This window comes from Callospermophilus lateralis, chromosome 19, assembly GCF_048772815.1.
Source record: "Callospermophilus lateralis isolate mCalLat2 chromosome 19, mCalLat2.hap1, whole genome shotgun sequence".
NCBI classification, from domain to species: Eukaryota; Metazoa; Chordata; class Mammalia; order Rodentia; family Sciuridae; genus Callospermophilus; species Callospermophilus lateralis.
Window position 1 is genome coordinate 24,066,107 of NC_135323.1, and position 26,884 is coordinate 24,092,990.

At 52.9% G+C, this 26,884-nt stretch overlaps 1 protein-coding gene across 1 annotated transcript; it reads right to left on the minus strand.

Moving 5' to 3' along the window:
* Positions 1-2,060: 2,060 nt before the first annotated feature.
* Positions 2,061-26,882, minus strand: Auts2 (activator of transcription and developmental regulator AUTS2). Its single transcript, XM_076840055.2, has 13 exons — positions 26,845-26,882; positions 25,515-25,768; positions 24,595-24,815; positions 23,087-23,131; positions 19,965-20,060; positions 17,821-17,892; positions 16,680-16,709; positions 15,063-15,134; positions 11,834-11,975; positions 9,929-10,006; positions 9,158-9,241; positions 7,893-8,115; positions 2,061-5,711 (listed from the first exon to the last, which is right to left on the minus strand). Exons 2-13 carry the CDS (start codon positions 25,606-25,608, stop codon positions 4,472-4,474), a joined length of 2,397 nt encoding a protein of 798 aa, XP_076696170.2. The 5' UTR covers positions 25,609-25,768; positions 26,845-26,882; the 3' UTR covers positions 2,061-4,471.
* Positions 26,883-26,884: the final 2 nt, after the last annotated feature.

A 26,884-nucleotide genomic window follows, 5' to 3' on the forward strand; every position in this document is an offset into this window, starting at 1 on the left:
ATCACACCCAACACGGCCGTGGTCTCCTTGACTGGTTCCGGGCCTGTACGTCCCTGTGCTGGGTCATGGTCTATGTGGGTCACAGCCTGAAGGCTCGGCTCACAGACCCAGAGGGGTGGCCTCTTCCTGCCGCAGCAGCTATCACAGCCTCTACGCTAGTGAGATGCTGGCCCCAATACGGGGGGCATGAGGCCTCCAAATCCCCAGAGCAGCAAGGGCTGGGCAAGAGGTGGAGGAGAGCCAGCTGAGCCCTAGAGGGGCTCCACAGAGGGCTCTGCCCCAGGGCATTTGAGAAGAGGGGAGAGCTCCCGCAGTCATGGGTGATGGGAGCTGTCAGGGAGCACGAAGGCCACAGAGAGCTTGGACACGGACTCAGGGGTCGGCTTCATCTTGGGTACATCAGGGTGCCATAAATGTTTGAGTGGGACAGCAGCTGGAGGGAGACCTTGGGTATGACAACACTGGGTGGCTCACCCAGCGCCTCCATCCCCAACCAGGTAAGAGACACCTGAGAGTTAGAGACCCTGGAATCATGAGCTTGGCCTGTCAGTATGGCCACAACGCCAGCTCCTCTTTAACTACAGTCTTCAAGATGCTGTCACTGGGAATTTCGGTGGGGAATTATTTTCCCTCTCGTGGGGGCCATTGTTTCCCACAGAGCAACCCAATATTGTGTCCATGTTGAGGCCTTGTTATGCTCTGATTGTCTCAGTTCACACATTAAGAAGCAGGTATAGCTCTGTCTGCTTGGGGACACTGAGGGCCCCAGACTGCTGGATCAATGGCTCCTTCCATGAGCTCTTCATCAGAAGCTTCCAGCATTTTGGAGTGCAGACACTGAAAACATGGCGGCCAAGCAGAGAGCAGTCTTGCACTGTGGCCCCACCTTTGAATATGTAAGTTTCCTATTCTATCTAAAGGAAACTTTAGAAATTTAAGAGATCTTAAGAAATTTAAGCAATTTTCATTTAAGAAAATTTCACATTTAAGAAATTTTCAGAAATGCACAGGAACAGAAATGTCGGCAGAATTTAGAAGATAGCGAATTGCAAAAGCCCGTGTCACTTTTGCCCACCTCTTTCCTAACTGAAGCCTAATTCTCTTTTCATCCCAGGCGCCGATTCACAGGAGGCCTTGAACATTCCACAATGTTCATGGCTAATTGTACTGCGGAACTGCCTGCTCCCTCTTTTCATGCTACATACGTACAGAACACCAACAATTGCATCTTATTTCCTCTCATCCACCTTGATTGAGGCAGAAAAAGGATAAACAGCAAGTGCTGTTGCAAATATCCATCCAAAGTGGTAATTATTGCATCATTATATTCGCTATTTTACTTGTCATGTACCATTAGAAGGTAACAAGATCATTGTCAGTCAAAGATTGTGGAGATAATTAGAGCATCTATAGGTTAGCAGGGAATCAGATTGTGCTGGTACCCATCAACGCCAAGGCGCCGAACGTAATTAGAGAGAAAATATGCAAAGGTTGAGATGAGGAAGCCCTGGGGATTAAATACCGTGACTGATTTGAGAGTGACTCTTCCACGTCCTGGCACTGCAGATGGAGGCCTCAAGCTAGGTGTGTGACAGAAGACAGGCAGTTCTGCTGGGAGCAGCGCATCCAGACACCACTGGCTGCCCGTGAGGCCCTGAGTAGGGCACAATTTGGAGAACACGCTCTACCGCGTTTTCCAATCTGCTGGGTTTTCCTCCCGTTTCTCCAGCCTGGGGGCCGGCCTTTAAGGCGTGGGACAGTGGGAAGTGGGTTTCTGCTCACCTCTGGCTGCTAACACCTGGGGGCCCACCAGGAGTCTTGTCAAGGGTCCCAGGATGTCCCCTAGCACCTCATCATCACGGATTCAGAGTCCCCAAGTCCATCCACCCCCACGTCCAATGCCCGCCCAGCAGCCACCTGGCCCCACCACTAACCATGACTGCCGTTGGGCTTCTTTCCCAGTAAGACACAAACACCAATCCAAAGACCAACGTCATCAGGTTGATACGAGAAAATTTAACAACTTTTTACATCGTGAAAAAACAAAACAGGTTTAGAGGACAGAGGAGTCTGCAGACCAAGGAGGGGTACACCATGACGTCAACGAGACACAGGGGAAATGCCGGGGAGCAGCACACGATGAGTCCAGGTGAGGTCAGAGGAACGAGCAGAGGGCACTGTCCTCACGGCCCCCCCAGGCTCCTCGCCGATGGCCACAAGCACAGGCTTCTGCTCTGAGTGTGGAAGTAGGGTCGGGACACACAGCACTGGCTACCTGGGCCACACACGTCCTCGCCAACATCCAGAAGTCCCTTCCTGTGAGTTTTACAGCATTTTTGTTTAAAACACACAAATGAAAAAAAAATCCATAACCCATGTGGGGGGGGGGAGGGCGCAGATGGCTACAGACACTAACTGGTGGGAGGCTAACTGAGCCGGGGAGGGCGCCAGCCACCGCGGGAGAACCTCCTGGTCTCTCGCAGGCCGGGTTCGGGCTCGAGCTCGGGTTCGAGGTGCTTCTGTCCGAGAGCCTGGTCTTGCACAAGTGTAGCTTCTTCCCTAAGAACCGATGGCCACTGCACACAAACAAGCAGCTGGAAGCTTGGTTCACATTTTTTAATAACATGGCACAGTTTACATTACACAAGAGGCTCCGCCGATGAGAACATGCTGAAGATTCAGTTGCTTCACTTTGCTTTTCACACAGGGTCTAGAAAGGACTTTGTTACATACAGGATAAACAGCAAAAGGTCTGTATAGAACAATCTCTTTACAATACTGAAAGCTACCACTACAGTTCCAGTGTACATATTCCTTGGATTTTTAAAGTTGTTGTTGTCTTTTAAAAAAAAGAAACAAAACAAAACCGAAAAAAAAAAAACCAAAAAAAAAAAAAAACCCAAAAAACAAAACAAAACACTGCACAACATCTGGTGTTCACAAAATCTGAAGCTCACAACTAAACCTTCAGTTTACTACTAAAATAGATCTCTCTGCTTATTAGAAACAATGGTCTGTAGTTAACTTTTTTTTTTTTTTTTGCAAAAACAGGATAACAACGTCAGATAGCACTTTAATATACTAGAAGACCAAATGGAACTAATTTTATTTCATACATGTATTTTACAGTCCAGTAGACAAGATATATTGTATTTCTCTGCTAGTAAAGTCATATTCTCTCCAAATATGTAGACAAGAAGTTTAATGTATTATAAAAGTATCATGAAGAGACATTAAAATTGATGCAAACTCAAAAACACACGCGCACACACACGACTTCTCCTCTGCCACCTGTCACCTCTGTGAATCTCGATGGCTCTGCGAGGTCGACCTGTCCCGGCTACGCCCAGACCTTGTTACTGACTAGAGTACAGTGCGTCGCGCTGGGAACCCACCTCACACTCAGCGGTTTCTGAATACAGTGAAAACATATCCATCATCTCAGAAAACGCGAAGCTTTCTTTCAGGATCTGTTTGGGTGTAATTAAGTCGCACTGCAAAATGAGGAAGTGTGTATACATATGAAATAGGACACACTTAAAAAAAGGCTTGGTTCCCACCAGAGGCGTGTGAGGTCGCGTGACTGGCGGTGACCAATTCTGGCAGCTTGCTCTGTCTGCCAGACACCGATGCCGGCCCCTGATTTTGGCATCTGACCAATCCCACCCTCCCTGGCACTGGTTTGCCTTCCTGGGGCGCACCTGCCCCTGAAGCCCACAAGCAGCAACTTCAGATGCAAAGTTCCAGCCTGGGGTCCCCTCTGCAAAATAGGATGTTTCTCCATTTGAAAAAAAACAAGCAAGGAAAACAGAGTCATATCACGTAAGCGCTTGTTCAGGGAAAATATGACCTTAAGTATGTTGTAAATGGATTTGAAAAGGCTCCTTTGAGTTAGGCGGGCTTTTGTGAGAAGCCCTAACGTTCATTGCATAGTTGAAGGGTTTAGCTGTCTCTAACAATACGGGGAACACAGCCTTAGCAGGCAGTGCCCACTGATATTAGGTTTGCAAATAGCACATTTCAAGAAGTAGTAATGTATTATGTTACTTAATCTTTATCTATTTACATTTGTACAAAGTAAAGCTTTCGTCTCACCCTTTGCATATATGAACCACCAGCTCATGAAGCAATCTCTTTACAGGACTATGTACACGGCCTTCCCTTCCCATCTGAAAGAGCTCTGCGTGATGGATGGTGTGGGCTCCCCCGTCCTCCTCAAATTGGTGTGTGTTGTCATCTTTACTGTTTTGGCTGAAATCAAGAAGTTTCATACAAGGAACAAAGAGTAGGAGACATGAGAACATATGACTTAGTAAAGGATCTGAAAAATTCCAACATAGAATATACAAAAACATTTCCAAATCTGCACGGAGTCTGTACATGTTTTACAAGGGGAGCGGTGGGGCTGGCCACCGCGTCTGCGCGGGGTGCAGGAGTCCTCCTGCTCTCGGGGCTCCCTCCGCTCGTCCCCTTACCGCGCCTCGATGTCCTTCAGAGTGTGGGAGGGCGGCCGCTCCCTGATCTCCGCAGACAGAGGCGTAGTCCTGCGTGGGGACACCGGGCGGCCCCCTAGTGTGGAGATGAGCGGGGGCGGCGCACTCAGCGCTGCTGTGGGGGGCGTCTTGTTGAGCAGTCCGTTCTGGTGGCCCGCCGTGGGGCTGATGCGTGGGTAGTGCATGCTGGGGAGGCCCGGCGTGAGGAGGCTGGGGTGCGGCAGGTGGCCGTCCAGGGAGGCGGGGTGCACGGCGTGCAGCCGCGGGTGCTCGTAGTCCTCGCGCAGCACGTGCAGGCGCTCACGCTCGTCCAGGTGGCCGGCCCGCTCGTGCTCCCGCCGCGGGTCCACAGCCAGCGGCGGGTGGTGGTGATGGTGGTGGCTGTAGTCGTGCGGCTCGCGGTCCCGGAAGGATCTGTCGGCCTCGTACAGCCGAGGGGCCGACAGCCGGTGCAGCGGGTCGCCGCGCAGCAGGAAGTCCCTGGCCAGCGGGTCCCTGCGGTGCACGTCGAGCTCGCGGTAAGGGTCCCTCAGCGGGTCCCGCATGGGGTCCCAGTGGAAGGACGGGTAGGGGAAGCGCTCCCCACCCGGGAGCGGGCTGAGGCCCATGAAGGGGGTCATCATGCGGGTCCGGTCCAGGCTGCCGATGCCACCCATGGGGTGCAGGCCCGCCACGCCCACCGCCATGGGCACCGAGGCCAGCGGGCCTGCGTGGGTACCCGAGGCTGCGCCCGGTGGCTCCGCGGCTCGCGGTGGCTGCGCGGGCTCCGCAGGCAGCTCGTGCTCCTCCCTGCGCTCCTCCTTGACCTTGACCTCGGCGCTCTTCCGCGGGTTCTCGTAGGCAGGTTCGCCCTTGCGCGGCTCGGCCTCGCGGCCTGAGGTGCTGCCCGGCCGGGCACTGTCCAGCGCGGGGGTTCGCACGTAGGGCGACGGCGCGCGCGCCAGCTGCTTGGCCTCCTCGCCCGGGGCGCGGCCCTCGTGGCCATGCCCGTCCTTCTCGGGCGCCGGGCCCTCCTTGGCCTTGTGCTCTTCTGCGGCCAGGTCTTTCCGCGACTCCGGGTGGTCTCTCTCCCTCTCTTTGGGTTTGTCCTTCTCGCGAGCCTCTGTGTTCAAATGACCCCTGATCTGCTCGGTGGCGCTGCGGCTGTGTCCCAGGGCGTTGGCCGGGAGGATAGGTGCTGGTGAGGGGTGGCTGGAGTGTCTTTTCTCCACGCTTTCTCTGCGCAAGGAAGGGGAGACAAGCACTCAGGTGAAACGGCCTGTGGCCGGCCAGGGGCTGCGATGAAATGGCGGTGTGAAGAGGACAGGCTGGGGTATGGTCCCCGGTCGCTGGGGCAGTGGACTGCCCTGAGTGGGGCAAAGCCGGCCACCTGACCTACCTGCCTGGATTTCAGAAGAAGCTTAACAGGGACAAAGTACTGGGGATGAGGGTGAGTGGAGAGTGGAGGGGCTCATCCTAGCTGTGTAAGAGCCATGGGCCTCAATCAAGGCCAAGACCGGGAGGAAGCACTGTCCCAGAGCCAGAGGGGGCCCGCAGGTCTCTAAGCCAGAGCTGGGGCCATAGAGCCTGCTGCCCAACTTCTTAGGGTCCTTTCATGTTAAAGGTACATTCTAAAAGCCCAAGAGCAAAGTGACTCCCAACTGGCAGCAGTGCCAGTGGAGAGTGGATGTAAACATTAAAGGAGTCTCTACCTCCTGACCCTCAGAACAAAGGCCAGTGTCAGCCAAAAGGCCGGGGACAGAACCAGCACCAGGGGGCCAAACAAGGAGTGGGAAAGGTATCCAGGGACCCAGGAATCTGGGGCCATACCCAACACTGGGCATTAGGTCAGTAAGAGCCAAAGTCCTAAGGGAACTTGGAGGCCAGCAGTAGAATAGCAGGCTGGGGACACAGAACATCTTGGGGAGCTCCTTCAGTAATGAGAATGTGAAAGGAGAACACCAGAGACCTAGTGTGGATGGGAACTTCTGAGGAGTAGGCAGAAAACACAGAGCAGAGTGGCAAGAAGGTCAAGTCCAGCTGAGATGGGGAATCACTCAAGGCTCAGGATGCCCAGACAGACCTGGCCAAGGTGAGGAGAGGAGAGACGCAAGCTGTCTCCAGGGCTAGAAAGAGGCAGAAGACCAGGCAGCCACGTGGGTGAGAAATGGACGTGCCCCTGCACCTCTGAGTTCCTAAGCTTATGTGGAAAGGCCGAGAAGAGTGACCTCAAGGGGAAGACAGAAGAGGAGCAGATTTTATTAAGCTTCCTGACTTCCATCAAGAGCGCCCTGAAAGGTGTGTCCTACTCAGTGACAGGTGAGCTGGACAGCCTGGGGTCTAGAGCTGGTCTGCTGTGGCCACACCCCACTTCAGCCATGTATAGCTCGAGCTGAATGCTGTCCACGTTGGCCATGGGTTCGGAGATTGTTATCATACTGCTCACGAGGAGGAGAATTTGTTTGTTTTGTACAAAAGAAATCAACCACTCTACCGTGACAGCCTATGACGAGTATCCCGTGATCTGCCACACAGCCTGCAAAGGCAAACTCAGTCACCAGTACACATCACACACAAGACACACAGTAAAGAGAAAGTCAAGATCAGGATCAAATTTCAATCCTAAGTGCCAAAAGGACATTGTTAGACATTTCTGTTAAGCATATCTTGTGCATCCCTTATCAGTGCATTTAAAATGAAGGCAGCCTGAAGAAGGAGAGAAAGGTGGGGACGAGGTTAAGAAGGCTACTGACATTCTTCAGAGACAACACAAGACCTTCCTCTTCAAGAGAGCTTCCTTTTTAGGCACAAGTTCCCAAGTGCAGAGACAACAGTGGTTATTTAAAGCTGCTTGTCCACCAGGAAAACCAAACGAACACCAAAGCTTCTTTTTTGGACGCATTTCTACATTTGGGTTAGTAAAATTTTATTAGTCATCTATGAGCCCCAGACTTTGAGTTTGAACAAAACTTGAGAAAAATATGATGAGGAAATGCAAAGATGATTTTCTAAAAGCAAACAAAAAGAGAGAGGAAGAGAGAAGCCTATGGATGGGTCATGGGCTGCGCGAACTTGAAAGCAAACATGGCGTTGATTCATGCTGTGTGTGTCTGGCCCGGAGCGCTGGCTCGCTGTGTCACAGAGTTGGGCTTGTGTGGGGACTGCTAACTCTCAGGGGCTCGGGAGCTCTCTGGGTACTGCTGCCACAGGGCGGGCGCCCTCCCTGGGCTGTGGTAGTGCTGTCATGGACACTGTGCCACAGGGCACTGGGACTGAGGGCCGCTGGCACGAGCTGGCTGGGAGGGATCTGGGGCTACAGGGTGGCTGGAGCTCGAGGCTGGGACAGGAGGGCGGGTGGCCGGTTCCACTGGCACAGAGCGGGCTCCCCCATTGGGACTCCGGGGCGGTTTCTTTGCATACCTTTCTTTGTCATCTTTACTAACAGATGAGTCCCGTTTATCTACATCTCTATCTCTGTCATGAGCTGCAGCGGACGCGCTGCGCTCCAGCTCCCCTGGCTTCAGCCAGGGCGGAGGGGTCGGGAACGACGGAGGCGTCCGGTGCAGCCGGTTCCAGGGCTCGTGAGGGTGGCTAAAGCTCTGCACACTGGGGCCATCCTTGTGGCCGAACACTGAGTTGGGTGCTGAAATGGCGAAGTGGGGAACAAAAAGTTTGGAGAGAGATTATACGACCTGCTGTGACGGGGTACTTACCAAAGCCTTCAACAGCACCCAGAGTTAAAATGAATACATGTTATTGGGAGCTGGAAGGAAAGGAGATCGACAGTCATTAGAGGAGCTCTGTCCTGCCCCTGGAGAGGCAGTGCACAGCTGTCTAAAAGTCCAACCCAAAAGCAAAAGTGGGGGTGGGCAGGGGGGGATTAAAAATGAAAGAGACCAAACAGGTGTCAGGATCACCTGATCACACATATCTAGCACATGCAGAGGCTCTGAGCATGCAGAAGGGCAGCTGTGATGGTGCATGTCATCAACTGGGAATCCTGTCTCCTCTCCCTGCCAGACCATGCTTCCTGTCTTCTCAACATGGGCAAACTACAGTGGCCCCAGAGACCACTCAGGACCTCGACCTGAACATATGCAGAAGCCCTCCAGGCTGTCCCTTAAAGAGCCCTCATTCACTGTGACGGTGACCTAGAGCTACACTTTAGGTCTCCTCTGTTCCCCAAATAGGAACAGACATGTCTGCAAGACCACCAGCTGCACATCCAGAGACTGAGGCGTCCAGGACACGCAGGGCTGGCAGCCCCTCCTACTAGAGACTATTCAGTAGCAAAGAGCTGCAGGGCGCTCCAGGTCACAAGGACGTGCCACAGGTCTTGATGACTCTGGACCTGGCCCTGCAGTTCTTCACTGCACTATTTCAACCCCACGAGAGCCACAGGTGCTTTTGCTTCTAGTAGAGGCTATGGCCAGCCCTTGGGTGGAAGAGATGGGAGTCAACTGTTTGCAGCCATCAGCTACATCACTGTCCCTGGCCCTAGGGATGGACGGGACAGTGGCCTCCTTAAACCAGTGGCTTTGCACACGTCTACCAACTCCACTGTGTAAGCCTGCCATTGCAATTATATGACCCGAGTTCATTCCCAAGAGTATAGTTTCCTTCATCTTGGAAGGTCTGGCGTCAAAGGAGAGTCCAGGCAGGTATGGAAAGCTAGAGGTACTCACTAACTGACGGGTTTCCAAGTCCCCCGAAGGCATTGCCACCAACCGCTGCTAGGCCCGTGAAGGTGGATGGACGATTGAAAGGCTCTGCAAACAAAGGCAGGAGGAAGGAAGGGCTCAGATTCCCCAGTGGGACGGGAGCAGTGGGGTGGGGGTGGGTGGGTGAAGCAAAGCCAATCCCCGTCCCACCCACACCTGGCTTGCCTTCCTAGTGGGGTTGGTAAGTACCCATGAGGACTGCGTCCCTACCCTGCCTAGGGACACAGGAGCCCCGTGTGCTCCAAGGTGCCTTCCTGCACCTCTCCCAGGAGGGTGCTCTGCAGCCTCTCACTGGACAGAAATAAGACCACCCCTTACGTTCCCAGGGGTGAAGTCCTACCGTACCCTGCGTCTGCTTGGCCACATGCAGCAAATATCAGTAAATAAAGGCCACAAAACCAGGGGCCTCTGTAACATCGGCCTGTCTTTCTTCCACCTGCTGAAGGTGTCTTGGCTGTGGAAGGCGTCGATGTTTCCTCCCAGGGAGGGACAGAATACCCCGGACTCCAAGTCCCTGAGGCACCCAGGACAAGCTGTCCCCAGCTGTCCCCCACCATTAACTCAGGGCAGAGCAGGACTAGCACAGACATACTGGCGAGGGAGGTGGTTTAGGCGGCAGTGAGTCCTGAGGTGGTGCCACATGCTGACTGGGCCCCAATGGCGAGTGACTTATGAAGGACGGGTCCCCATGTGCTGGTAGGCGCAGCAGGAGCCACCTTGCCCCTGTGAACTCACCCAGGTGAGCAGCAGGGTTGAGGAAGTTGCTGTGATGAGGAGGTGGCCCAAAAGGGGTCCCGGTGGGGTGTGCAGCACCTGGTGAGTCAAACACCACCAAGGTCAGGGCTTACAGAAAGCAGCTTCGAGGAGCAGCCTGCTTCAGCAGGCCTGGGGACCCCAGGAAGTCTGCTGGGGTGAGGCCCAGGCCTGCCTGGCCCCTCTCCTCTTTCCCAGCAGGGCAGAGCCTTGCCTTGGGTGCCAGGAAGAGCCAGCTTCCTCGTGGATTCAGTAGCAAATCCCGTGCCTGCAGGGCATCCTGGTCCATGCTGAGGCTGCCTTCCTCACAGGTTCCCCCTATCTACATTTGCTTCTCAACTCTTTATCACACCTGATATATATGCTTGTAAGTCACCTCAAATCCTTCTCCTGAGGAGGCTGGGAAAGGAAGGAAAGAAGGAAAGGGAGGACCAGATGTACATGAGTTAGGGAAGGACAATGCTTCCATAGCTCAGGCCATGGGATGGGGCCACTCACAGCTTAGAGCCAGGGGGTGTGGCCTAGAGGGGCGTGGCACCGAGGGAGCTCCCCCCTACCGTGTATATCAGGCATTAGTCTCTGACAGTAAGATAAAAATGGTGAATTTAACTAACATTAACTAGTAATAAATACCAGGTTAAAGTTTTATCATATAACCATTTTGGGGCAAAATTCAAGCATAATCAGGACCTATATTTACCCATCTACCAACAAGGTTCCATAATGCCTGGCATTTTGTCTAAGTTCCTATAAATAAGTGCAAATTCCCTCAAGAAAAGACAGTGCAGGAGGGCTGTCCCTGGGCTGTCAGGGCCACCAGCACGGGAGAAGTGTGGGTCAGGCACTGCCTCTCAGCATCTGAAGGGACCTGGGCTATGGTCCACCTGGTGGCTTGTTTTCCACCTGGGAGTGCAGAGAGGATCCCCCAGCTCCACAGCACATGCATGCTGTGGGACGTTCCGAGGGCCCACCGCTTGCCAACTCAATGGACTTCTGGCCACACGCTGTCTGCAGTGCAAGCTCCTGAGAGCTTCAGTGGAGACCATGCTTCACTCCACCCAGGCCCCAGGGATGCCTACAGTTCCAGAATTATCAAAGCAAAAGATGCAATTCATCTACTTTGGCTCAAGTGAAAGCCAGGGAGAAATCTATTTCTCTCCAAAAACTGCTCTTAGTGTGGCCATGTCTCGGAGCCAGATTCCATGGCAACAGAGCCTTCAAATGTGACAGAACCAACAGGAAAGCCCGAGACCTCAGCAGATTCCTCTGACCCTCAAGAGTGGTCCCCCTGCTCTGGCAACAAGGCCTAGGAAGAGGATTCTCGCAACTCTCTCTGCCTCCGTGGGAGACCATGTGCCCCCAACATGAGCTGTGGGCAGCAGCAGGCCGGCCAGTGAAGCAGAGAGCCCATCAACACTCAAGTCCACAGTGGGCATGAAGCCACTTGTCACCAGAGTCAGCCTAGTGCTGCCATTTTTAAGTATTTATGGAAACCAGGTGGCCCACCTTCTCTATCACAGCCCAACCACTGACAACCAGCTCAGTTGGGTTTCTTTACCATTAGATCCTGAAACACAGCCAACCGTCACAGTGCAAAGCCACCCCTTGCCCGTGCGTGTCCCCACAGTTCCAGGTACCCCCTTTACTTCTGACTGGCCCTTGGATCTTCCCGTCTTTCTCAGTGGCATCTGACAATCTGATGTGCTGTGGGTTGCACTGGTTTGGTACACATAGCTCCAGAGTCCCTGTAGGGGAGGACTGTCTCTTTCCTTTCCAGGTGTACCAGGATGCCGTTTAGGTGGTGAGTGAGTGAGAGCACAGGGCCCAGACCTATCTGTTTGGCTACCTGAGGACCACATTTTTCACTCCATTGCCCCCTGAACTCACCAGAGGCAGAGAACAAAGTTGAAGGTCGAGCCAGGTCATGGGGGTGGTGGATGGCTCCAAAGAGACTGGGGCCTGGTGGGCGGCTCAGGAACTCAGGCTTCAGTCCGAAGTCCAGCTTGTGTGGGTCTGACTGCATCTGCTTCTGCAGTGGCAAGGGGACAACAGAAGATGTCATTCCAAGTGAGCAGCAGGAGAGATTCACTCAGAGCCTGAGACCACGGGAGTGGGCTCTTGGAACGGTCCACACCTGGGCACTGGCCCTGGTGAGGGTCAAGTTTAGGAATGCTGGGAGAACCAGGTGACCCTCATGGCCAGAAGCGGGTCCACCTAGGAGGGGTTAGCAGGGACTGCTGCAGGGGAGTGCCTGGTTCTCACAGAAGAAGAAGCACCGAGGGCAGGCCTGGAGCCTGGCTGGAGGCTGGCCTGTGGCTATTCGATCAGGGAGGGCAGCCATATCCTGTTCACTCAACTGTGCCCCTGAGTGGTTTACTATATTGCTGTAAAGGTCCATTTTAGAAAGTTTTAAAATAATAGCATTTTAAAGCTCATTTTATTAGGAATTCTGTGTGAATAATCTGCTGTGTAAATTAATTGTTTAATGCCTCTTAGCCATACTCTAATAGATTACAGCACATTAGTAACTGAACATTATGAAGAAATATTTGCATGCCTACAAGCTAATTTTCTAATGATCACTGTTACATATTAAAAAAAAATAAAACAAAAAACAAGATGAAAGCAAAGTAGGTGTATCAGTTTAACTAATGGGGGTGTTTCTTCTTAGGACTACCCCAATCACCAGAGGAGGAGGAGGAGGAGGAGGAGGAGGAAGGGGAGGGGGGAGGAGGGGGAGGAGGGGGAGGAGGAAGGGGGAAGGAGGAGGGGGGAGGAGGGGGGGAGGAGGAGGGAGGGGAGGAGGGGAGGGGGGGAGGGGGAGGAGGAGGGGGGGAGGGAGGGGGGAGGAGGGGGGAGGAGGAGGAGGTGGCAGTTAGTCCAGGCAGTGGCCCATGGAGACCCTCTCCTGCTATGAAGTCCTGGCTTCATTTCTTTTCACCTGCCCACCCTGATGCTGGCCTTCCAGCTTACCTTCCTCTGAGGCTGTGGGCACTGGCCAGAGGCTTCCTCTAGGCTCTGGCCTCTCTCTGGAGGCGGGTAGCCCTCTCGCCTGCATGGCTTCAAGTCTGCTGTCCTTCTTATTTCTTGACAGCCTTCCTTCTGAGTCAACTCCACACCTCTCAGACAAGCACTGCCCTCCATGTCCCTCACCTCCCATGGCCTGGGACCCTGAGACCTGAGCTGAGCTGCCTTTCCCCTGTTGAGGGCTCCTTCACGGCCCAGCTGCTCTTGCCCCACCCCAGCCCTCCTCCTCCTGAGATCCCTGCCTGCTGCACAACAGAGAAGCTGCGGGAGAGGGTCTCTGCAACAGAGCAGGGACCCAGGAAGTGGGCTGTCCCTCAGCACCGCAGGTCAGAGCCCCCTGGTCCTCGAGAGTGACTGACACCTGCTGGGAGCTCGTGCTTAGGAGCAACACCTGGGAAAACAAATGGAACTTGTGGCCTTGGGCACCACAGATCCTCATTGCAAATGCCTGAGGAGTGAGACAGGGAGAGAGGGGGCCCTCTGAGTCCAGGGGTGAGCAGCCAGGAGCCTAGGCGGCTCACTAAAGAGCTGAGTAAATGAGCACTGCCGAGCAAGGGGAGGGGACGTCTGCTCAGACCCACAGGGACTGCCATAATGGAGTCCCTCCCTAAAGGAGCAGCGGAGCCCAAACCAAGCCTGATTCACTATCAATCTATAAAAATCTCCTGAGTACCTCCTTTAATTTAGTTGCCAAATTATTTGGTGCTAACATCGCATGGTGTACAGCACAGATCCATTAAACCAACTCAGGTCCATGAAGCCAAACAGAGCCTGGGATTGCCAGCAGTTTGTGGGAGGGGAAGATGAACAGAGCCATCTCCTGTTCAAGGGTCTTGCTGATTGAATGGGGATAATGAGAGCTGGAGTTGCCAGGGGCGTTTCTATGGAGAAGCTGCTACACACAACATCCTTCATCACGTTCAACCAAAGGACAAAAGGAAGACATCTTGTGCCTATAGTTCTGCTGACCATGTCACCCGGAACCAGAAAGCATGAACTAATCAGCAACACCAATTACACTGAGGTCCCAATTACACTGAGTCCAAAAGGAGGGAAAAGTGAGTGGCACTCACTGATATGCAGTCAGCACCAGGGGCAGGTGTCCAAAGCCAAAGGTCTCTTGGAGGTTTGTTCCTCCCTTCTAACTAGGTTCCATCTTTGCTTCTGAACCACTGAACCCTGCCATGTGACTGGCGTGTCCTCCTTGCCTATGGGCCTCAGGCTGACCCTAAACGCTGCCAGGACCTAGTCACGCATGAAGAAGTGGACGGAGAAACCTATGCTAGAATGACCTGCTTGGATGTTTCCCATAATTTTTCCAGGCTGCAAAGAGCCAGGCTAAAGTATGGACGTCAGGTTCCATGTGCCTGAGCCAAGCCCTGGAACCGTGTCACGTTACCACCCGCATGCTTCTCTCTCCTCCCTCCTGTGCCACAAAGGCTCTGGTCAAGCATGGAGCATCTTCATCTGTATGGTGCAAATAAAAAGGACCTGCCTCAGGTGGTCCTGGCAGGTACTGACTGTCTCTTAACACCTGGATAGGTCACCAGGAGGACTGACAGATGGTAAGAGCAGGCCCAGCGTGACCTCCGGAAGGGCTAATGTGATCATGCACACTGCCGACGGAGGTTCAGCACCACCATCTCCACATGGGGCATAAATATCATTTCCCCAAAACCAAAAAGGAAGAGAACACATGGGCTGCTACTGAAAAACAAAACAAAACTATCTTCTGTTGGCTTTCTCAGCCTCTAAGTGTTCTCCATATTCTAGTTCTTGCTCACTATAATTAAAACCTTTATTTCAGGATTTAAACCATATTTAAACCCTTTGGATCTTACTATTTAAGTAAGATGACAAATTTATCAAAAGGAAAGATGCACCAGGGAGCTACCAGTTTGCTTTTGTTCTGTGATTCTGCTGGAGGTTTCCCTCGTTAAGGGTCTCAGATGGGCTTCCCGAGGGACTTCTCCCTGCCTCTGGTCTTCAGACCCTGTTTTGAATGCTCTTACTCAGGTGCTCCTGGGCAAATCATGTGCTTGCACCCAGCCCCCCCACCACCCCCGTGAACCAGGAAGGTCGGACTGACCTTGACTTTCTGTTGGTGGTGGTAAATCTGCCAGGCGATGTGAACATGCATAGCGCACCACTTCCCTGGTTTCTGGAACAAGAAAGAGCAAAGTGGTCAGAAGGAGACGTTTCAGGGAAACCGCCTGCAAATCCCCTGAGCTCTCAGCAGATTCTGGCTGCAGAGACTTTTTTCATGAAACAAGAGAGCTTTGTGCCTCCAAGAGCCTCCCGTCAGCAACCCTGCCAGGACCAGCCATCAGGGAGCCATAATCGCTCTCCCCTTCTTCCTGGGGCCCAGACATCGGCCACCACTCAGGAAGCCATACTTGACAAGGACCCCTGGTTACCAAGGACAAGATGGGAAAAGCCTGAATCCCACTTTGTGCCTCTTCTTTCTTTTCTGGTGCCAGCTGGCAGACCTGGTGAAGTAGGAAGTCCTACTTAACAAATGTGGCTATGCTATAATGCAAATCAGCTGTTCACAAGGGCTAATTAGGGAACGTCGGAATCAAATCAAAACAAGAAAGGGCACAGGACCTGTCATAACCTCCCCATGGCTGTTACTTCTTTAACCCCCCAAAGCGGGGCAATGGAATCCATCCCACTTCTGTTGAAGTCCAGTGACCCCATATGCTTCATTAAGAGCTGACCACTCATTCATGCTGGGACACTGTTCATGTCTAAGAGAAGGGAAGGGAAGGGGAGGGGAGGGGAGGGGAGGGGAGGGGAGGGGAAGGCATTCCTTCCTCCCTACTCTCCAGGCTTTTGCAATACGAAGTCCCTCCTCCACTCCTGGAGGAGTGCAGATCAATTTGCATCTCCGAAATCATTCCATGCCTTGGTTTCTGAGCAGTGGGGTGACGGCAAGTGCCTCTCTTCTGCCACTTGGGGCAGGGACCACCTCTTTCTGCTTCCTGCCAAGCAATCTCCTCTTAAGCCGAGAGTGCATGCGCGGTAACTACTGGACAAAAGGAAAGAACTCCGTTCTGCACTGGCAAAGGACAGAATTCACCTAAGTGAGGACACAGACCTCCTGTTCCCTTTGGAGAGGTGGATTATCTGAGCGTATGCACCAGAAATGGGTGGGGACCGCAGGAAGTCTACTGCCTATTATCTACCACTCAGCCGGGCATGGGGAAGTCGGCATTCACAGAGGGGCCATCTGCTGGCCAGGCACCAAACCTCAGGACGTTCTGCTTTAAACAAGACGTTAACAACCAATGCTCACAGTATCCTTTCCCACACCACAGAAATAGGTCAAGTGGCTATGAAAGTCAATAGCACCTCGTGCCGAACCAGGGAGCCCACAGCAGAGCACACCCATCCAGGTAAGTATGCATTTCCTGAAAGACACTGACTGCAGCCTGTCGCTCAAGTCTTCCTCCCTGAGATCCAATCAGACTTTCTACCAGACCTGCTCACACCGGAATCGGACTCAGCTCTACCAGTTACATAAATAAGAAGCCCATGGCCTGGCTTCCTCCACTGCACGAAGCAAAACACTTGCATCACACAGGACCTGAGAACCCAACCACCGTGCCACAGCCTGCTGGGTAGGCTGGCTACAGACTTGTGTTTCCAACCCACAGGGAGTCAAACAGAGGTTGCAAAACAGTGCTAGAAGAGGCTTTCTTACCCTTAACATAGGTCTGAAAGGATCTGTCAACTGTGAAGAGAAAATGACAACTTGGTTACACGCCTGTCACTCAAACAATTGCTCTAATTAACAAATTTGTAGTGCTTCATTAGGAGGGGAAATTAAAATGTTAGAATTTTACTTTTAAATGAAGCCCTTTTGGAGAATAATTAACCCATTTTCACACTATCAAAAGTGCCAAGTGTCCCCTCCCCCACTGACATCACCGTCGACAAGCCCCGTACAAGTTTAATCAATAGCGGCGTGCCCTGGGCAGCTTTGCCCTGGTGCTGCCCAGCCTGAGGCTCCTGGGGGGCAGCCCTTCCACACCACACTGAGGGTGCGGGGGAGAGCAGGCTGAAGAGGCAGTTCAGGGTCAATGCTGAGGGGACGCGTGGGCCAGCCTTTCCGCATCAAGAGTCACCGCGGGGGGTGGCCGCTCTCGGGACCTTCAGCCTGAAAAGCTTCAGCCCGTCTACCTAGCTCCCGCCATCAGCTCCAGCTGCCCTTACCCAGGGAGGAGACGGCACTGGGATGGCAATCATTCTCCCACATTTACTATAAAGATAAATGACCATTGTCAAGACAAGATTGTACCTCCTGTGGAACTTCAAGTTCTTCTTTGGGAGTAGATGCAGTGTAGACCATTAATAAATGACATAACCAAAGCATCATGGATATTTTACTCAGCTCTAGAGCACAGGGGATCCCAGCCACATTAAAAGCAGAGGGCCAGAGGAGCCATGGGGTCTGGGATGTCCTGACCTCGGGTAGCGGGTGGCGGGGGCTGATGTCCAGCAGGAGAAGCACTCAGTGCTTGTCCATCCAGAGCACCCATAACAACATAAGGACTTGCAGACAGAAAGGCTTGGTTAAGTAGGAACTGGAGAAGCCACAGTGTCCACTTTCTAGGCTCAGATCACAAGCCCGTCCCCCTCCATTTGCTGGGAAGTCAGTCTTCCGGTGTCACTCACAGGGCAGGAGAGAGTGTCTTCCAGGAGGAACTGGCACTCTCTTGCACAGGTGGGGAGAGTCCCTTCCCTGAGAGCAGCTCTCTCAAAGGAGATAGGAGGGTCGCGCACAGGACCTGTCCCCTGCACACACCCGGGTTACCTGAGACCAAGCCTGACTTGGCACGTACCCGCGGGTCCTTCTGAAGTAAAGTGTGTGGGACTGTCCCGGGCCGAGCAGCAACATCGATAGGGTTGGATGTCTACAAATTAATTAGACCACAGCTTAGGAAGCACAAAACACGGGACATGAAGCAAAACCTTTCCTCCTTCTAACTGAAGAAGTGAGACTTCATCTGTTTCATTCTAAATCACAGACTCATTTTTCTCAGGGAGCACGTGAGCTTGTACAGGCTGCTCCCTGTTTTCTCCAGTGTTCTGACCAGAGGCTGCTCTCTCCCATGGCATCTAAAGCAGAGAGATGGCCTCCAGCACCCGCCACCACAGTGGAAGCCACAGGACCAAACAGGGCAGCCATGCATGGAGAGGCTGGCCCGGACGCCTCCTTCCCAGGTGGCCCAGCTCTGGCTGGCCGCCTCTCTGCCCCCTCCAGACGTTCCAGGAGATGCTCAAGTGAACACTGCCATCGTTTGCAGTGTCAGGTGCTTCTCATCAGAAGAGCTGACAGCACTGCGCAGACATTAAGCCAACGCTCCACGTTTTAACTGGCAGACAATAACAAGAAATTACACTCAGTAATGACTCATTAGCGGTGGTGGAAATGGGACAAGAGAATCCAACATAGGGACCACACAGACGCAGTATCAAATTCTGCCTGTGTCTCCCCTATCCTACCTCCCTTCTTACACACCACTCATAATATTAACCTATCTGTAGGCTTTTGTCCTTTGAATGAACAACAATCAAAAGCCTACTTCGGGCACAGTCATTATGGTCTTGTGGGAGAAGGATTTTAAAACTATGTAACACCAGTTATTTAGGAAATCACAACCTCCAGGACACCCTCCCCCCAACACACACACCAGAAGTTAACTCGTGTGGAAAAGGAGCTCAAGTTCAGGCACCAGGCTCGCCTCCCTGGTGAAGGGGGAAGGAATGAAAGGAAAGCAATCAGCTGCGGCACAACCAACAATTAAGCTGGAGTTGTTAACAGCCTGATTTGCATACATATGAAGAACTCCACTAATGAACTGCAATCTACATATTCAATCAGGAAGGTGGCCTGGAAAGGCCTATTTCCACACCAGCAGAGGCTCTCTCCTGCCCAGATGCAGTTTTCTGTGTGATTGGATAATTGTGAGTGAGGGAAATAGTCTAATTTATTAAATGACCTACCAGTCTGTTTGGGGATGCACTAGAGATTTGTCCCAACCTAGAAGGGACGGACCAGGGTCTGAGGGAGCAGTAAAGAGCAGGCTCAGGGAAGGAGTTGAAAACCGATCTCCAGATAGGAGGCACTTGGCTGAGCCACTGTAGAGCCCTCTGCACGTGTGACCTCGCACGTCAGGGGCACTCAGTGCAAGGGGACGAGGCCTGGAGGGCAGCCACCCCACCCCAGGGCCTCTGTCCTCCTCTCCAGGTGTAATACTTCTTGGGAAAAACAGCAGTTGCCCATCCTGGGAGGCTGGCCCCACCCTGGTGCTCACCTCAGAAATGGGATGGAAAGAAAAAGAAAACCACATACCACAGAAAACCTCGCCTGAAAAATGTGAGGATGGTTTGCAACTAGAAGATGCGTCACTTTGATAAGAGAGTAAAATGGGCTGCAGTTGATTTTAAACATGCATGTCCTGAAATTCCCTCTCAAAAATGTTTGTGACCTTGGCAGTTTGAACGCTGAGAGCCAGCGGTAGGAGAAGCACAGAACCAGGAGGCCAGATGTGTGGCCTCCGCTCCAGCAGACCCGCCTGCCCAGCTGAGGCTGTGGAGGACAGGGTGGGCCAGGAGGGGAATCTCCCCAGTACAACAACACAGACTGCTGCACCCCTGGAACTTCAGTCCTTAGAAAACTGACAGGCCCAGCCTCCCATCTCTGCCTCAAAAGTCAGCTGGGCTCAGAGGTCATGGCTCCCTGGACAGAAGCCCATGCCCGTGGTGGCATCTTCCACAGGGCACAGAGATGCTCAGCTGAGATCACGTGGGAGTACCAACTGAAGCCTCAATTTTTGCTGAGGCTTAAAACTAAATGGACTAGAAAAAATCCTCTCACTCTAATCCTTGGGTCACTTAGGATCTGAGAAGTCAGTCACTGTGCAGGAAGAAGGGGCAGACCCCAGCAAGACACACCCCTGGGTCTTCCCTGTGCCCTCCTTACCTTGGGCTGAAATGCTCCTTGTAGTGAACCAAAAGGGCCCGTGGGTGGGATCATGGGGGGGATGCCCGACACTGCAGGAGGGTAGGAGTGGAAGAGCTGCGGCCAGAGACGAGAGGAGAAAATGGCTTTAGTCGGAGGCAGGTGACATGTTCACATTCCCCTCCCACAGAAAGACACCAACAGGAGCGAGCCAGGCAACTCAGCCAGGTGCCACTAGTGAAGAGCCAGGATGGGGAGGGTGATCACACAGATGCGCACGAATGTCTGACTTAAAAGTAGTTCAGAATCAATCAGCCAACAAATGGTGTCCCAGATGAGAACGCCATTAGAAAGGGAGCTTTCTAATTATTAATTGGTGAATCACAATCGAGCCCTAAATGGGTGGAGGTTTCAATGCATATCCAAACCAGGAGGGATGCTGGGCCAATAAAATGCCCAGAAAATCACAAGTTAATTAGAAAAAAGAAAAAGGAAAGAAAAAGAAGCAGTTCCTCATGAGTGCCAGGATTTTATACCATTAAAACTCAATTAGTGCTTTTAGATTTTTAATAGTTTGAGGAAATGAGAACATATTCACAATCCTTGCTTCATTAGGTTGTTCTAGAAGTGGCAGTTCCAGAGGACACTTTAATTCTCTCATCTAAAATGATGACAAATATTTGTGGAAGGGTAAAAATAAAATGACTCAGTTTAAACTTTAAATAGAGCTGCCAGTTCTCCTAAAAGGTAGATTACAGAAGCCTGGAAATATTATCCCATGTAACAAATAACATGTGGGGCTCCCCAGGACTGCTGGGCCAGCACACAGAGCTCAGAGCCATTCTCGCTCCCAGCTCTCCTGGAACTCGGAGCTCGTTGGGATTAACCCAAGTCCCTGATTCTTAGGGCCAGCTTTGAATTGTGTCTGCTGCTCAATAGACAAGCTCACTGGAGGTCATACAAGCCAAGCTGTTGATGTGTGAGTCTGACCACCTGATGACAGGAAAAGCATGATTTTGAGTGAAAAATATAAATTTTCTTGACTCATTAGCATACAAAGGACATAACTGAAGGAAAAATGTACAGCAATACTGGGAGATGATGGGAGCACATCTTTCCTGCCTTTGGAAATTGTATTACCTCTGAGGTTCTACACCTCTGAGTCTGTTCACTTTGACCAAACCATCATGTGGATATTTAAGTGACACACCAATTCACGGTTGTGTCACATGTCACAGTATGACAATGCATCTTCCCAATAAGGCCCTCACACCAGCCGCTCTGGCAGGAACTGAGACCCACACGTCTCTTTCAGGCTGACTCCAGTTGCTCTCTCCAGTGGTGCACAGAGGTTTCAGATTCATTGGTCCTGAACTGAACCCACTTACACAGAGACTGTGCAAGGGTGCCCCCTTCAGAACTCCTTTCAAGTCCAAGACAGGGTTTTAGATTCTTGAGCACGGCCTCTGCCGTCCGCCTGTAGCGTCCTGATCCCAAGGCAAGAGGGACTAAGCACTTCCTGTATCACCCTGTAACTGGCCGTGTGAGGATCCCCCAGGGCCCTGTAGGAAGGAAGTGGAGTGACCAACACCCTCCACCAGAAGCTCGTCCAGATGGGCAGTTCCCTTCACGTTCACAGTGAAACCCAATGCTCTTCCCACTTCCTTTGCTCTGTCCCACTGCTGACTACTAGAAAATAAATATAGCTGAAGACTATCCCTGCTGGAGAACTAGAGGTCGTGAACACTTTCCAAAGTCCAGACCCCTAGGCTGCCTCGCCAGCCCCAGCCTAGGCGTCTCTGTGGAGTGTGCCCACGGAGCATAGAGCATGGAGCGTGGCTTCAGGCTGCCAACCTGAGCCGCCTCCTGGGCACACTGAGCTCCACAGAAACCATTCTGTGAGCTGGTCCCTCGTTAAATCAGCAAGACACAGAGCAAGGCAAAGTGGCACCACTCATGGGCAGGTCCCAAGAGGGACCCAGGCCTACTGGGTCCTGAATGTCCATCTGAAAACCTTTCTGCATCAGTGCTGAGCAACACAGGTGGCCCACATGGTGGGTGCAAGGCCCTCAAATGCACCTTTCCTTACTGAAGAGGCCTCACGTCACTTCTGAGTGGCTCCAGAGTAAGTGATTCTTAATTGATTTCTAATATTTCCTAGTCTTGATTTCTCAGCTATGCTCTTGACTAATAAAGTGTCTAATTATCTATTTAAAGTATGAATGAATTCAGTCTTTGCTGATCTGCTGAGCAACATTTCCACCAAAATGAGAACACAATCTAAGAATCAAAATGGGAATAGCTGTAAATGATGAATCAACATGGCTACAAGCAATTATGACTTTTCCTTTTTTCTGGATTCACTTACAAATAAAAAAGAAAAGAAAAACCACTGAGCAAATAAACTTGCAAATTTTCAGATAAAAATGATGCAGTATTCATCCCATAATCAAAATATCACAATCAAGTATTCAAGGTCTTTGTATAGAGAAGCTCTTATCTTCTACATCAATGAACATATAACGGGTTGGTACCAATTTAAGTTCTGGAATGTATACTTAAGATTGCATAAAACTGCATCTTTTAAGCAATGAAGAATTGAGCTTAAGGAGAAAAGGTACATTCGTTTTAATGTTAAGGCTTTCTTTAATTAAACAATATTTTAATTGTGAAATGAAAATACACTCAGGAGAACAGTATCAGCCATGTGGAAGAGGGTTCTGTATTTAGTCTCAAGTAAATAAAAATCTACTTTTTGAAGAGTTATGAGTCAAAAGAATGAGGGACTTTGTTCAGAGGGAACAGTCAGGCTGAGGTCCCTCTGTGGCTGGCTTTCCACCTGTGGCTGAGGTCCTGTGGCCTCAGGCTCTGCTGTAGGAAGGGCTGCAAAGCTTACACCCCCAGGCAGGGCAGATTCTGGCTCCCAGGGGGCCATCCTGGCTGTGCTTATGATCTTTTGACTCTGAAGATGATACTGCATCTTTACCAAAAGCAAGACGCCACAAAAGCAAGCATCCACAGGGACGAGCAGCAGCGGGCACGCTGGCGCAGTGACGGGAAGGCCGCTGGCCGTGTACTGACTGGGGGAGAGCGCACGCACGGAAAGCAGGCACATTCAACGTGTAGCAGGGAATGCAACTCACACTGTGCCGGTAGAAGGGGTCAACTTTTGTAGGGTATTTGTCAAACTGTAAAGGGATCAAAGCAAAAACTAGTTACTTCATCTGCCTTTGGTTCACTGTTCAGTGGAGGCAGCCTACAGCTTCTGTGTCACTGAGACATCACCAGACCCTGCAACCTAACTGGATAGGAGCCACCTGAGCTCCTGAGCCTCTGGCAACCCCGAGTCCAGTCTCCCCATGCCGTACGGTGTCTCGGGCCCTGGACGCCTGGTGGTTCCTCTCTTTTTACTCTGAGCTCAGAGGCTGACACAGTGAACATCCAAACTGGAGAGGACAGGCACCTCCAGATCCATCCAGAGAGCCGAGCACGGGGCCTGGCCTCCCAGGGTCCCTCCACTTGGTCTTCTCCTTGCCAGAAGAACTGCAGATCTGCCGTTCTCTGAAGTCCATGCCACCCACACAAAGCACTTGGGCTGGGTCTTCTGAACCCATCAGGAGGACTCATCACCCCCGCCCTCATGCCTGTCTTCCTCCAGGATGTTAAGACCTCAGATTGACTCACTGGTGGACCAGCTCACACAGGCCAGCATGATATTTTCTTAAACCATTAGGCCCTTAAACACATGACTGTTGGCCGGGGCTCAGTGGTGGGCTCGCCTAGCACATATGAGGCACTGGGTTTGATCCTCAGCACCACATAGAAAACAAATAAATTAATTAAAGGTATTATGTCCAGCTACAACTAAAAAGGAATTTAAACAAATAAATAACTGTTGAAAAATACAGTTCTTCCAGAAAAAAAAAGACACAGAACTTGCTATAGGACTTTTTGTGTGTATGTGTAGGGTGGGGTGGGGTGGTGAAAAGGCCTCATCTTTAATATTCCCCTAAATAAAACTTGTAGAACACACTTTAAAAATATATGTTAAGAAAAGTAAGTTGAGCCAGTGGGTGAGAAGGGGCAGAGGTGGATGAGAGGACCCTCCGTGAATTCCCATCTGCTCTCATGGGGCCTGATGGACTCTCCTCTTCAGGGTTTCAACCAGGCCCTTCTCTAAACACTGGACATAAATGACAACTGAGGTAGAACTCTGCTAGGGCATTTAAAGATTTAAAGAAGCCTGTCTGAGACCATTCATTTCAGTTCCCAGTTCCCTGGGTACATGGCAATGCCCAGACACCTCTAGGCTCAGGGCTCAGCCTCTGAATGTCACCCCACAGGGCAGGCAACTGGCCCCAGTGGCTGTTCCTCCACTTGTCCCCTCCCTCCTGGTGCTGTGAGCACCTGTGCGTCGGCACCTGGTTCACACTGCTGTCGGGCCACGATGCCAGGTGCCCAGAGAAGGAAGGCCACTAGCAGGTGGACCCAGCACTGGCAAATGCGTGCAGCGGGCACCTGGGTAAGGCGCAGGACACTGCCCCTTGAAGGCCGCCTGGCCTCAAGGCCCACGCCCGCGCCAGCCCCACCCTCCTGCACACAGAAGAGAGTGGGCTCTACTTATCCTCACATTTCTGCCTGGGGTACGCACCATGGGAGGTGCTGGCGTCGGCATGATGGCGGTGGGCGGGATGGCGTGGGGGAAGGGTGTGAAGGTGTGCTGGTGCGTGTGCTGGTGCGTGTGCTGGTGCTGGTGCTGGTGCTGGTGGAACTCGGTCCGCAGGTAGGGCGGGGGGCCCAGGGAGGCCCCGCGGTCCGCGCTCTGAGAGGCCAGAAAACGCGTGTTCAGTTCCTGCCGCAAGATGTCTTGCTCTGGAAAAGAAGAAGAGGGAGATGTCGGCACCTTTTCCTTCCGAACGGGACATCTGGGTGCTTTAGCATGGAGGGTGCAGGGCTGAGGACCCAGCCCCGGGGGGCCTGGGACAGAGGGGACAACCCCAGGCCTGCCATAGCCTAGGGCTGCTCTCAACTAACACCTGGGCCTGGGGACCAGCTGCACAGCCCAGCAGGTCAGTTCCCCATCCACATGACTGGGATGGCCCTCTGGCCTCCTCAGGTCATTTGGAGGTGGGGGTAACAGGGGGGACGCCTGCCATCCATGAACGCAGCAGGCTCCCCGGCTGGCCTCAGGGCAGACACAAAGCGACAAGGAGCAGCACTGGGACCCTGGCCCGAGACACAGGTGAGGGGAAAAGGACCCCATCTCCCACCAGGTCATCCCTAAATTCTAGGATGCATCATCATAAAAGTGCACCTCTTCTTCCCAGGAAGGTGGACGCCCTCAGGCCAGGCCCACGCCCCAGGACGCGGCCTGAGATGCTGGAGAGAAGCAGGCGCGGGCCTGGCAGGCTGTGGCCGCTCTGCTGAGCCCGGGTGCCTGCCGGGCCTCACCCCTCAGGCCTCCTTTCCCACACCCCCCTCCCAGGGCATGGTTGTTTAAGTGCGCCCGGCCTGACGATGAGGGACGGCAGGGACAGCAGTGAGGTCCCGGCGCCCACCCGGCTATCCTACCTGAGTAAGTGCTCCCGGCAGGGTGTCCGGGGACCTGCAGACTCCCTGACGTCAGCGGTGGTGGCGGAGGCAAAGCAGTGGGCGGGGCAAACATATTGGGGTGATGTGCGTGAGTGGGGGCCTGGAGGGCGGGGGTGAAGCTGTGCAGGGGGCTGTGGCTGGGAAGGGAGAGGGGGAACGGGGAGGCCGAAGGGTGGTGGGAGAGGTGCGGGGCGGCGGGCTGAGTCTTGGCCGGAGTGCTGCTCCTGCTGCTGCTGTGGAGCAAAGGGAGAAACAGGTACAGGTGAGCATCTGCGTCCCCACCGCCCTCCCTTCCCTGGGCCTCTCTCTCCCCACCACACAGCCCGGCAGAGACCACTGCCCAGTGCCATGCACAAGGATGTCCAGGCAGTTCTCTGCTGAGACAGTCCCCCTCGCTCCTATGGCCCGGCCTGCTCTGCTCTGTCCCCTGCCGCCCCCACCCTCCTCGCCACACTTCCTGCAAAGCAGCCAAGGAACAAAACAGAAGAGAACCACCACCTGGGTCTCCCCTGTCTGCTACCGTAACCCCAGGACCACAGGAAGAGGTGGGCCAGGTTTTGTGCCACAGGAGTGGCCCCGGGTTAGGAGCTGGCCCAACCCCGGGAGGAACCTGCCTGCCTAGGTCTGTCTTCACCTGTCCCTGACCCCACCAGGCTTCTAAAAGGAAAACAATAACAACCACAGGGCTCAGGATCACCCTGGACGGTCCCTCGTAGACCAACCAGGAGGACCTGGCTCTCCCCAATGGTTTCTTCTCTGACTCACAAATGAGGAAGCAAATCCCACTGAAAAAAATGTTCAACCCAGCACTGGTCTCTGTCTCCTGGGCCTGAGGAGACAACCCTCCCGCGACACCCCTTGTCTCCTCTGAGTCTCCACCTTCAGGGCCCTCGGAGGCATCTTGGCCTCCACTCCCTGGCGCACACCTTCAACCGCTTCTTCTTCTTTCATCTTTTGGGATGGGGTCTTTCTATGCGCCCTAGGCTGGTCTCTAGCTCCTGGGCTCAAGCCACCCTCTGGCCTCAGGAGCTGGGACTACAGGCGCATGGCATGGGCCTGGCCACCTGTTGGGTAAGCACCTCTCCTTCCTGCCTCTGTCCTCCAGGAGATCCTGGATAGTTCACTCCTGTGTAGTGTCAACGGCCAACCCAACCGGCTTTCACCCAACAGCCCCTGTCCCTATCTCCTCACCTCCCAGAGTAAACAAGGACAGTTCTCAACCAGGCCACCCATCTCCCAGGAAACCCTCACCCAGACTCTCTGACCATCCAGCAAAGGTGGCCGGCGGGCAGAGAGCAGGTTGGCTCACCTTAAACTGTTGAGGCTCAGGCTGCTGCTGTAGGCTGACA